We start from the raw sequence: 13,026 nt of genomic DNA on the forward strand, positions 1-13,026 counted from the left end.
TCTGTGGTGCCACAAACCTTTATCTCCAGCCTGCCTCAGAAGGAGCATTGCTAGCCTCTGGTCAGAGTGGCTAGGTCCTCATGCAGCGTTCCTTAGCCAGTAGTGACTGGGCCTGCCTGTGGCCCTCTTCACTTCTGCATGGCTGTCATTTACCTGTGGCACTGAAGCCCTACCGTGAGTGAGTGCCTTCCCTTCCTTATGGACCTGATAGTCCTGGGTAGAGCTGTAGTTTGGGGATGACTAGGTAGAAAATGGAAGCTTCCCCTCCCCACCCCTGTCTCTGGGCTGCTGAAGGCAAGTGTCCAACTGTGTTGTTGGGATGGTTGGAGTCAGACTGAGCATTGAGGCGGTAGGGAGGAGAGGGTGGCCATGTGTCAGTGGGTGAGCAGAGCCACACACAGCCCCTTTTATAGGTCCTCTGGGTACACATGGCTCTGTTTGTTTTTTCCTTAGATCCCAACAGGTAGGAGATGTAACAAGGGTGTGAGGTATGGAATAAGGGAGGGGCAGAGGACGAAGCTAGTGTGTAGCGTAGTCACAGGTGGGATGCACACTGCACCTCAGCTGAGGCTAAGCAGGCGTCTGTGGAGCACATGTTGGTGACAGCCCCTACACCTGCCCCTGCAGCTGCAGGCCCTCATGCTGCAAGTGGTCCCTTTTATGCCACGTGCCCCATGGTTGCCTCTGTGGCCCCTGCTTGCTTGGCTATTTTCCCAAGTCTTGTCAAAGGCAAAGGCTTTGGTGTGTGACTTTTTTTTTTAAAGATTTATTTATTTATTATATATAAGTACACTGTAGCTGTCTTCAGATACACCAGAAGAGGGCATCGGATCTCTTTACAGATGGTTGTGAGCCACCATGTGGTTGCTGGGAATTGAACTCATGACCTCTGGAAGAGCAGTCGGGTGCTCTTAACCGCTGAGCCATCTCTCCAGCCCTGGTGTGTGACTTTTAATTCTCTCAGGTACCTGGGTGGAATTAGACACCATTGACAGACATATATTACTAGGCTGGAGTCTGAAGTTACTTCAGGTCTATTTGCATCCAAGATTGTGTTTTTCTTTTCCATAGTTTATCACTAAACCATTGCTATGTGATTCTTTAAATGTATAGGATGTTTTGTCTTTAAGTTATCTGTACATAATTTTTATTCTTATTTTTATGTTTCACATTTAGCATTTTCAGGTATACTGGATTAATGACTGGGAATCATTTGCCTTTTATATTACATCATTGTAAGTAGCTATACAGCCACAGGACATGTCTTGATACAATTATTTAAATTGACTTGTCCTTGAGACAAGGTCAAGAAGCTTATAATTTGCTTTACTTTTGGGGCTGGTGAGCTTTGGACTCTGTATCTGCTGTTTGGCTCTGCTGGGCGGTCTGTGGAGGAGCCAGGACGGTCTGCCTTGCGGAGGCTGCCTAGCTTGACCTCCACATGCTTGCTTAGTTGTCCTAGAGACCAATAGGGGGCGCTGGTCAACCTGTCCTGCCTGTTCCCATTTAGGTTCTCAGAGACCTGTAGGGGGCACTGTCCCGCCTGGCCTGCATGTGTTCATTTAGGTTCCTAGAGACCTGCAGGGGGCGCTGTTCAGCCTGTCCTGCCTGTGTCTATTTAGGTTAATTTAGAGACCTGTAGGCAGCTTCTCCCCTGCATGCTTAAGCATGTGCCATGACAGCAGGCTCTGGAGGGGAAAGCCTTTCCAACAGATGCAACAGCTGTTCTGTGGCAGGCAGCCTTGTCCCAGTCCATCTCATGGTTCTTGCCAGCCCTGTGTGGTCTGGGTTCTCTCCTCAGCTCCACGTGTGTTTCAAGGTCACTTTCAGATTTCTACCTTGTGGAGTGCTTGTGGTCATGCAGCACTCAGAGTACACAGTTCCTGAAGGATGCTGGAAGGAGGTGGCCATACCCTGTGGTTCTCAGCAGTGCTCCCCCTGTTGGCTGATTGTTTCTTTCACATTCATTGCAGTGAATAGGTTCAGGAGACACCCAGAGCACTCAAGGAGCTGGTGCCTAAGGCTCTTTAGGAAGAGACCTTTATGTGTTTGGTTACAACAGGAGTGAGCACACTGTTACTGCTAGGCATGTAGCTTCTTTGTGTTTTGTAAAATCCTGCACATGTGAATTCATTCATAGTCTCAATCTTCTCTCTGTCTCTCTCTGTCTCTGTCTCTGTCTCTGTCTCTGTGTGTGTGTGTGTGTGTGTGTGTGTGTGTGTGTGTACTCGTGTGCCTGTCTGTTTGCTTGCCTGCCTGCCTGCCTGCCTGCCTGCCTGCCTGCCTGCCTGTCTGTCTGTCTGTTTAAGCACCATATTCTGCTTTGCACTGGACATAAGCGCTTAGGCTGTCAGGGTTGGGCAGCTGTCGTGTAGTGGGTAGAACCCAGGGAGACCCTGCCTGTTACTCTCTGGTGGGTGGATAGGTGTGGGGTGGACTGGTCATACTATGCGACGGTGTGTGGACTCAACAAGACCTGGGCACTATCTTTTGGGCATTGTTAGGGTAGGTTTGACTCTGACCCCTGAGGGTACAGTGAAACAGAAAGGGAGCCTGAAGGACCCTGTGGTCAAAGGCATCCTGGTGTCAGGACTCAGTCCTGTGACTGGAGTTTGGGGTCCCTTTGATTTCATGAGCTAGGCGTCCACGGGGGACAGTGTAGGCCTGGCCAGGTGAGTGTGGCTTTGTGGCTTCCCTGCTGCCAGCACGTGTGCACGTAACCTGGACAGGGTGGCTGCCACAAAGGCTCGAGTTCCCTGGCCTCAGCCACTTGGGTAACTTCCGCACTGTGTCCCTGTACATTCCTGAGAGGCTTGCCTCCCCAGTGCTGAGACCAGCCAGAAACTTCTTAGCTACTGTCAGCTGTGACCTTCTGAAACTCAGGGATGGTGGGCTCCGGGTTCAGCCAGACTCGCCTCCCGTCGTCGGTCTCTCTGCTGTGTGTTGCCTTATGTCCTCCTGTGTGGAAGCCTCCTTTTCTCCATGCTTCTGTCGGTGAACGCGTTTCTGAAGGTTTCTTAAAGATTTACACTTTGGTGGAGGTGAAGTAGAAGTTACTTATTCTAACATGAACTATTAACTTTAATTACTGACCTTTAAAGGGGCAGATGACTCTGTTTGTGTTTCCGTCAGTTCCGATGACTGAGTTTCATGATGGAGTATGCAGTATGCAGACAGTGCCGTGCCCTCCCATGCTGTGCTCACAGGGTTTCTGTCTCTCTTACAGGTGCTTGCTGCATCTGCCACACCACAGAATGCACCTTCTCCTCAGAAGCACCTCTCTCCCCTCTGGGCAGCAGGAACCCCTCTCAAAATGAAGAGATAAGACTCTTCCGGCCCCTACGACCCAAGGCTGTGCTGTGACACCCACACCGCCCTAATGGATCGCAGCAGAGAGGCTGAGATGGAGCTGAGGAGAGGACCCAGCCCACCCAGGGCTGGCAGGAGCCACGAAGTGGACGGGGACAAGGCCGCCTGCCACAGCTGTTGCATCTGCGGCAAGAGCTTTCCTTTCCAGAGCTCCCTGTCCCAGCATATGCGCAAGCACACAGGAGAGAAGCCCTACAAGTGTCCCTACTGTGACCACAGGGCTTCCCAGAAGGGCAACCTCAAGATTCACATCCGCAGCCACCGGACGGGGACTCTGATCCAGGGGCACGAGCCAGAGGTGGGAGAGGCTCAGCTGGGAGAGCTGCGTGTCTCCGAGGGCCTGGATGGGTGTGCCAGCCCCACCAAGAGCACCTCTGCCTGCAACCGCGTGCTGAATGGGGCCGTGCCAACGGATGGCAGCAAGATTCTGCTCAGGAGCAGCCGCAAGGAAGCAGAGGGCGCAGCCAGCGCCCAGGAAGACGCCGAGGCTATGGTGCAGTGCTCCTTCTGTAAGAGCCGGTTTGAGCGTAAGAAGGACCTGGAGCTGCACGTGCACCAAGCCCACAAGCCATTCAAGTGCAGGCTGTGCAGCTATGTCACCCTGCGGGAGGAGTCTCTGCTCAGCCACATCGAGAGGGACCACATCACTGCACAGGTGCCCAATGGCAGCGAGGCCTGTGTGGAGAACGGCAAGCCTGAGCTGAGCCCTGGGGAATTTCCCTGCGAGGTGTGTGGCCAGGCCTTCAGCCAGACCTGGTTCCTGAAGGCACACATGAAGAAACACCGCGGCTCCTTTGACCATGGCTGCCACATCTGTGGCCGGAGATTCAAAGAGCCCTGGTTCCTCAAGAACCACATGAAGGCGCATGGACCCAAGGCAGGAAGCAAGAACAGGCCCAAGAGTGACCTGGACCCCATTGCTACCATCAACAACGTGGTACAGGAGGAGGTCATTGTCACCGGCCTGTCCCTCTATGAGATCTGCACGAAGTGCGGGAACCTGTTTACAGACCTGGACAGCTTGAACGCCCACAACACCGTGCACCGTAAAGTTGAAGCCAGCCGGAACCCAGCCCCGGCCGAGGAAGGGGATACAGAAGACCCCCCAGACACCAAGCAGTTCTTCTTACAGTGCCTGAACCTGACACCATGTGTGGCTGGCGACGTGTCCCCCAGTGGGCAGGCTGGACGGCGAGTGGCAGAGTTGGACCCTGTCAACAGCTATCAGGCCTGGCAGCTGGCCACCAGGGGGAAGGTGGCCGAGCCGGCTGAGTACCTCAAGTACGGGACTTGGGACGAGGCGCTGGCCGGGGATGTCGCCTTTGACAAAGACAAGCGTGAGTATATACTGGTGAGTCAGGAGAAACGCAAGCGTGAATCGGATGCTCCTTCTACCCAGGCTCCCCCAAGGAAGAGGGCCAGTGTACCTGGGGACCCCATGCTTTCTGGACACCTTGACCCCCGGCCAGCCTCACGCCCCAACCGCAGGGCTGCGGCCACCACTGGCCAGGGGAAGTCCTCTGAGTGCTTCGAGTGCGGCAAGATCTTCCGCACCTACCACCAGATGGTGCTCCACTCCCGTGTGCACCGCCGCGCACGCCGTGACAGGGATCCTGAAGGGGACCGGGCAGTACGTGCCCGCTGCGGTTCACTCAGCGAGGGTGATTCGGCGTCCCAGCCAAGCAGCCCTGGCTCAGCCTGTGCCACTGCTGACTCCCCTGGCCTGGCGGAAGAAGTGGTGGACGATAGTGGTGAAGAGGCGGTGTCTGAACCCGCATCAGGTGAGCAGCCTACCTGGGTGGGTGAGGTTCAAGTTGCCCATGTAACCCTTTGCCCAGCTGTCCCTGCATGCACGCAGTCTTGGTGGAGGGACTGTGTCCTCAGGCTCCTATGTTTTGAGGACCTTGTGCCCTGTTTCTGGTTCTGGCTCAGAACTGTGCTTCAATCCTGCACCTACTGGGTCTTGGGGGCTGTACTGGTCTAACTGAGGCTGTCAGTTCCTCTTGCCTCTCCTTTTTGCTACTCAGCTATAAATGCTGAATTAATGAATACTTTTGGTTTAAGTCTATGGTCTCATCTAGAGATCTGTAATCTGTCGGGAGTAAGTCCTCTGAAATGTCCTTTTGTTCCCCATGTATGACACAAACACACACACACTAGTGCATGCTTAGAATACACACAAACAATCCCACATATAAACACCCAAACCACCAAAACCACTCACAGCTGTGCATGTACAAACAAGCACGCATTCAGATACACGACACGCATATACACATACGTATATGACACACACATTCATGGAAACGGGGCATAGATGTATGTGGTTTGACAGAATGGCTTCCATAGGCTCATGTGTTTGAAAGCTTAGTCATCGGCAGTGTCAGTATTTGAAAGCATTAGAAGGATTAAAAGGTGTGGCCTTGGGGAGGAAGTGTGTCATTGGGGTCCCTGGCTGACTCCCACACTCTCCCTCCCTCCCTCCCTCCCTCCCTCCTTCCCTCTCTCCCTCCCTCCCTCCTGCCTATGGGTCGGGATGTAGAGCCCTCAGCTCCAGAGCCTGCCTACACATCACCGTGCTCCCTACTATGATGATAATGGATTTACCCTCTGAAACTGTAGTGAGCTCCAGTTAATGCTTTCTTTTGTAAGAGTCACTGTGGTCATGGGGTCTTGTCACAGCAACAGAACAGTGACTAAGACAGATAACTGCAAACACATATACACAAACACATGCATATACAAAAATGTGCAATGGATACATGGCACATATGAACACATCACATATTCAGACAGACCATACACCCCAAAATACACACTTATTCTGCACAATCATATATGTGTACACACAAACACAAACATGCATACATCACACAGTCATACGAATACTACACATAGACACCCCAGACACATGCATGTATTAAAAAAAAAAACATGTGCTCAAACATGCACGGAAACCCAAATGAACACCAAAAATACACATGTATACTTGCTTACGCACAGATAAGCACACATGCATATGAACATATAAACATGCACATATTGCAACATATGCATAAATACACACATGTAAAGATTATAAACACATAACACTTACTGATATATAATCAATCATACATACCCACATGTTCAGCACGTACCAAATACTTGTCATGTTTTTGTTCTTGCAAGCGCACGCACGTGTGTGCACACACATACACTATACATAGTCATGTACACACGTTTTCCTCCTCCACTCTAACCACCAGACATCTGGGTAGAAGGCTAACTTACAATCTCTGTTAGTTATAATTAGTCTCTTTGGATTCAGATAACCCTTTGGGCTGAGAGTCTGTTAATTGGAACAGATTTCTTTTCAAACAGCAGCCATGAACATGTATCCAGACCCCTGGCTGGATGTTTCATGATTTCCCCATTTTTAAAATAAACTTTAAGCATTTGCTAGTGCCTTTGGTATTTTGCCACAGCAGTCGCTGTGAGGAAAAGGCAGTGCTTGGGGCGGGAAATGGTGGCTGCACACACAGCCGCCTGCTTTCTTGTCTGCAGCGCTGGGGACAGTGGCTTTTACCTGCAGTGGTGCTCATTGCAGAGCTGCTGTGTCTGCCGTGAGGAAGAGGACGAGCAGAGCCGGATGCTGCTCTCCCTTCCTAGGGCTCCAAGTGAGTCTGACATTAGAGGTACATGGTGTGCTCCCTGGTCTGTGCTGCCTTGGGAATTCCGAATGGAGTCTTAGCACCCGCAGGGACTAGCGAACCAGAGCCACGTGCTGCCTGTCAGTCTTACCTCTCCTGTCACTCATCTGAGGTGGGCGGTTCTTTGCTGAAGCCCTTCTGCATTCTTTCAGCAGCTTAAGGTGCCAAGCCTGGCAAACCCCGCCCCCCGTCCCCGAATGTTGACCTTGCTGAACCTTACACCCCTCCCCGCTTGTACACTTAGTGTTTACCGACAGCGTTCTGACACCCGTTCCTTGTTACGTGCCTGTCTGTAAAGTTAGGGAAGCACTGTGCCTTTTCCACCCTGAGGATTTCCTTCTTTTGGTAGTGTTAAAGGTTCGAGGCAAGTGGTCTTCTAATGAGCAGCACTGCGGTGTGGTGGGCTCACTCAGGAGGACAAGCTGGCCTTACAGCTTGAATCCTCCTGCCTCAAGTAGCTGAGATTACAGGCCTTCATCACCAAGTCCAGCAGGGGAGGGAAAGCTTCTGAGTGCTGCCCACGTCCACTGTGGGAAAGTCAGGTGACTGCTAGTGAGCTAATCCCATGACCCTTCAGAGCCAGGCAGCTACTGAGCCAACGTGAGTTTTGCTTTCAAAAGTTTTTAAGAAATACTGTAAAAGGATTGTGTCTGTGTTCCTGCTTGGCGGCTTGGTCACCATGCCCATGGGGTCCAGAAGCTGTCAGGACACTGACACTGCAGTTGAGTGTCTGTGAGCTCTTAGGAGGTGGGGACCACGCTCCGGTCCTTCGTGACAACAGCGTGCATTCTTAGTGCTGATCCATCTCTGCAGCTTCACATAAGAACATTTCCCTTGAGTTGATTTGCGTCTCTTAAGGGCCAGAGACCATCGTTTCCTTTAATGTGTGAGAGTTTTCTCTGTAAAAGCATCCCCTTTCTCCCTTTCCTGAGACAGCGTCTCGTGCTGGCCCTGAACCTGCCGTGTAGTGAGGATGTGCGGGGGCTCCTGGCCCTCCTGCCTTCACCTCCTCTGTGCTGGGGTCACGGCTCGTGCTGCAGCACAGCAGCTTTGTGTATTGCTGGGTGTCGAAGCCTGAGGGTCTGTGCAGTCAGACAAACACAGGACCACTGATCCAGATTTCTTGCACGCATGCACACACAGTCTCTATTGTCCTATAAGAATACTGTGTCATATTTGTATTTAACTATGGGAAAAAAGAGAGGAAGTTGCAACTTAGAAGAGAGTGACGTCACTGTGGGGACATGTGATGAGGAGCCTTGTAGATCTGCTGAAGTCATGTTCTGTGGTCCCGAGTTCGGTGTCTTCCACACAGATGCTCAGGCTTTCTGATGAAGAGGCAGAGTCAGTGGAATATTAGCAATGTTATGAGGCCTTAGCCGTCCCTGAAGGAGACAGGCATGTTACATGGCTGTATCATATGACCTCTCTTTCTCTGTTTGGAAGGGTCTGCTGCAGCTTTTGGACCAGCTGTTTTTGAAGAGAAAAAATCTTAGCATGCTAGGATCTGCTCATTCCTTAAAATATACACAGAGATTTGGAAAAGGCCCACCTCTCTTGCTAGTAAGATTCCAAGTTTTTAAACAAGGCATTTTATACACCCATAAGACATTGATGGGCGCCTGGGTACAACTGTTGGAGCAAGTTTGCAGGGATCAATGATTCAGAGAATGGAACTTAGAGGAGAGTCAGCCTGACATAGCTGCAGTTGAAACCGACATTCAGATGTCTGTTAATTCCAGTAAATACCATTTCACTGTAATCTTCCCTGAACAGCAGTTTGGACACCCATGAGTTGATGTGGATGCTATTTTCTGGATCTGCCTGTAGGGGGCTGTCTTGGTCTTAGTGGTTTCTTCTGACACTGAGCTGGACCAGGAAGCCAGTGACACATGTATCAGCATGACGTTGTGACAAAGGTGGCAGACAGCTCCTGAGTTGTGCTTGCTCAAAGTGACTTGGCAAAGTAGAGACTATACGTTTGAAGGTTGCAGAGTTTTACATTTTTAATTAAGAGAGGTATAGGGTATATATACGTGTATAAAACTCCAACATTTATGCACACGAGCCCAGTTGGGAGCTTAGAAAACCATCACTTTGGATGTATAGACCCCCAAGTTGGTGGGTTAGATGGACACTATGCAGACCGCATTTTAATAGTGACTGACTAGCAGAATTTGAGGGAGTGGCAAGAGAGTTCCAGGGTCATCTCCTTGGGTCCATTTTGAGTTTGACCATCCTGACCTGCGGTCCTGAGCTGAGAAGCTGAGCCCGGGTGGATCAGGGCAGGTCTTACAGGTGTTCAACATGCTTGTCCTGTGAGGCACTGGGAGCCTGCTCTGCTGTTAAAGAGCCAATGTGACTGCCCCGCCACAGTGGCCCTGCTCTTCGTGGCACTGCCTGCAGCACCCGTCTCTGTCTATCTGCATTGTCACAGGGCTGGATGTGTGCTGAGCGTGGAGGAGCTTAGGTAAGGGTAAACAGGGGAACTCGCCTATTCTTACTCGAAATTAAAATGCAGCCATGTTCTTCCTGACTCCTATGTACTGTCTCCTGCCAGTTCAGGCATGAATTCAGATTATAGATGCTTAAACCACCACATCTGGCTCTTTTTGAGGGATCTGAAGACCTGAACTCAGGCTGCCAGACTATGACTGTCAGCCACTGAACTACCTCCCATTCTGCAACCCTGTTCTTTAAAGAAAACCTGGTGCTGTTGTGGGAGTTCCCGAGAATGCCTAATGGTTGAACTCAGTGTCTGGTTCAGATGAGGCCCCACGCTCTAGGAACATCTGTAGAGCCTGAGTGTTCACTTTGTCCCTTGGTGTCATGTGTTTAGAGAAGTCCTTTTATCTCCATCAGAACCCTGGGTGAGCCTTCCTGACCCCAGTAGAGTGTGGGGCACAGGACAAAGCTGTCCCTGGCTTTCTGCTCCCCCCCCATCCCACAGAGCCTCTCCCCTCATGGGCAAGGCCTCGCCCACACTCCTCAGAGTTTACGGGGATTGGTCATGAGCGCTCACGTTGGAGTTCTGAATTGTATGTTAGATTTGCACTTGCATTGTTGGAACATTAAGTCTTACTTGGTGAGCGTTTCCCTATGTGTTCATCTCTGATCCATGTTCTTAACCTTTTATTTTTAGGCTTAGTTTTGGGGCTTGAGCCTTTCTAAAATAATTTCTTATGTGCTGGATCTAGTTTGAGGCTGGTTTTCCATGAGAGTTTGTAGATGCATTCTTTGCTTATACATTTGCATATGTTTCCGCATATTAAAAATACTGACAGGCTAGTGGGGCACTTTAGACCTAGACTTTAGACCTAGCATTGGGGAGGCAGACATGGGTGGATCTCTGTGTGTTTGAGGCTGGCCTGGTTTACAAGGTGAGCTCCAGGCTAAGCAAAGCTGCACAGTAAGACCCAGCTTACAAAAGAGTGTTCAGAGTCTGTGCACTAGGACTGAGTTCTAGACTAGAAAGCAGTGCTCTCTTTCCTGGACTCTACTCAATTCTGTGTGTGTGCTTAATGTATTAATACATTAATACATTAATGGGAGAGGAGGCCCAGTATCCTGCGTTATTTACAGAGGGAAGCCATTGATTTGAAAGAAGTATTTTCACAGATTAGTAAGACATTTGGGCTGGCTGTTAGCTGCCAGACATGTTCATATAAAGACGTGCCAAGTCTGGGTGTCACTCGTGTGCTTGCTTTAACTCTGCAGTAATCACTTTCCGCAGTTATGAATGTGCTGTATTCCAAATTTAATGTGATTACTGGTTTCACTTAATAACCTAGTTGATTATTGAAATGGAGTGCATGAATGGTAACTTGGGGCTGCCGTCTGTGAGCTTGCCTCCTATAGGAAACTGTATGCAGAAATCTGACACCAGCCCCCCGATGAGAAGGGCAGGCACCTTCCGTCATAATAAAATCTAGTTTTCTGTACACAGGACTGACTGCCCAGTGGCAGAGTCCAGTGTAAATGCCACAGGAACAGTTTATGAAAGGACTGGAAAGTTGGAGAGTATCTTGGATATTGAAGCAACGGCCTTGTTTTCATTCCTACTTCCCCAGTATTTCCCCAGCATACCAACTAATTTAGGGACAGTGAGACGGTTCCATGGGTAAAGGCCCTTGCTACTGAGCCTAACAACCTGAGTTGGGTCCCTTTAACCCTCATGGTGGAAAGCAATAAGTGAGTCCTGTGAGCTGTCCTCTGACTTTCACATGTGCTGTGGCATCATGTATGTGCACATATATGTGCACAAATACTGAATCTATAAGGCTTAAATGAGTGGGATCTAGAGCCTGCTAGCTTCTGAGAACTGACAACTACAGAGTTTACGAGGATAGGGTTTTAGTGTACATTTTAGTTTTTGATATGTTTACTTATTTTATGAATATGAGTACTAAGAGGGAGCCCAGTATAGATGGTTGTGAGCCACCATGTGGTTGCTGGGAATTGAAAACAGGTCCTCTAAAAGAGCAGACAGTGCTCTTAACCACTGAGCCATCTCTCCAACCAGAGAATATGATGTCAGATCATCATGACACTGAACTGGGAAATGATCGGAGCATGGTGGGAGTTTCTTTTTCATTTTAAGAAATGCCAGTGGGCATTACCGTCTCCAAAATGGTATAGACTCTCAGGAGAGGCTCCCAGGTCAAATTGAACACTAGTGTCATGGGCCTGTACCGCTGGGAAGAATCAAAGTTGACCAATGAACAGGGTAGGATGTTTGACATTCCAGGCATGAGTGAAGTATTCTAGAGGTACAGGCCAAGCACCAGTGGTTTCTGTGGCAACAGTCACCGTGACAGTCTCTCTCTGCTGGTGTGAAGTTCTGTGCTACAGGGGTAGATAGGACAGTGCCTCAGTCTGAGCAGCTCTGGCTGACCTCAGGCCCCCAGACCCTCTGGTACCCTGCTGTCCTGTGGGAGGCTCTGGTTGGTGGAAATTGTTTCATTTGAATGTGAAGGCCAAATGATGTTGGATGCTGCTGGTGTTTGGGAAGGTTTGAGCCAGGAGCTCAGCGATGCCTCTAGAGAATTCAGAGGCTGGTCCTTCCTGCTGCCCACGGCCTTCACCTGCACAGTGCTGTAGTCATGGTCCAGAAGCAGTATCTTCATCCAGTGTCAGTTTCTGCTTTCCCTGTGCCTGCATCTGCTGGCACTCACTCTGTGCTTGTCCGTGCCTGCTCCCTTCTGTGAGGCCTTCTACCTGGGTTCTGTCCTAATTGGCTTCTTCTCAGCTTTATATTTTGATGCTCTGTAGTGGGGGAAGGTCTTCTGACAAGATTAGGGTCTTCAAGTGCATCTTCCTGAGGGCTCTGTGTCCCTCACCAGGCATAGCTGTCTCTGATGATCCCAGAAAGGACAAGGAAGAGGCTAGTTCTTGCTTACCTGCTGAGGTCACCTCTTTGCCCAGGTGGCTTTGTGTGTGTTGGGAACGATGGGATGCACTCAAGGCTGGATGCACTTTTGGTCCTATAGCTGATTTTAGGATTCTGTCCAGTCATTACTTACTTAGAAACTGCACACTCATGGACGACTTGTAAAACTAGCAGTCCAGGTTACACTCGGGCAGTCAGATGGGAGACTGTCCTCTGTCGACTTTTGTCACCTGCTTCACTGAGAGGCTTTTGTCTTGAGCCTCCTCAGGTCTTTAAGATGCATATGTATAGGGTGTGTTCATGTGGATTCTGTGTAGGTTGATGTTCTCAGAGACCAGTCTGTCGTTGTCAGTCTCTCGGTGTGTTTTAAGAATCCTCGTGTGGGTAGGACGACTGCTGCCTCACTTCTGAACAGCCTAAAGGCTGGAGAAGGCACCTCAGTGAGGCAGAGCTGACTGTGCTGGCACAGGGCTGAGAGTTCCAGGAAGGCTGGTGGGCTTCGTGACCTCCTGTCGGCCAGCATTCAAGAGGCAAAGGGACACTGAGCTTGGCAGCGTCTTTGTGATACTCTATCCC

The 13,026-nt window shown here is 50.2% G+C and overlaps 1 protein-coding gene across 10 annotated transcripts in view; it reads left to right on the top strand.

Moving 5' to 3' along the window:
• Zfp516 (zinc finger protein 516) overlaps positions 1-13,026 on the top strand; it is a 100,195-nt gene that overhangs the window by 52,687 nt on the left and 34,482 nt on the right. For all 10 annotated transcript variants that reach the window (XM_039096626.2, XM_008772099.4, XM_017600868.3 and 7 more), the window contains exon 2: positions 3,227-5,150. In XM_039096626.2, coding sequence (XP_038952554.1) covers positions 3,380-5,150 — 1,771 coding nt within the window. In that variant the 5' untranslated portion in view covers positions 3,227-3,379. The remainder of the gene's footprint in view (positions 1-3,226; positions 5,151-13,026) is intronic.

Source organism: Rattus norvegicus, chromosome 18 (assembly GCF_036323735.1).
Source record: "Rattus norvegicus strain BN/NHsdMcwi chromosome 18, GRCr8, whole genome shotgun sequence".
NCBI lineage: Eukaryota > Metazoa > Chordata > Mammalia > Rodentia > Muridae > Rattus > Rattus norvegicus.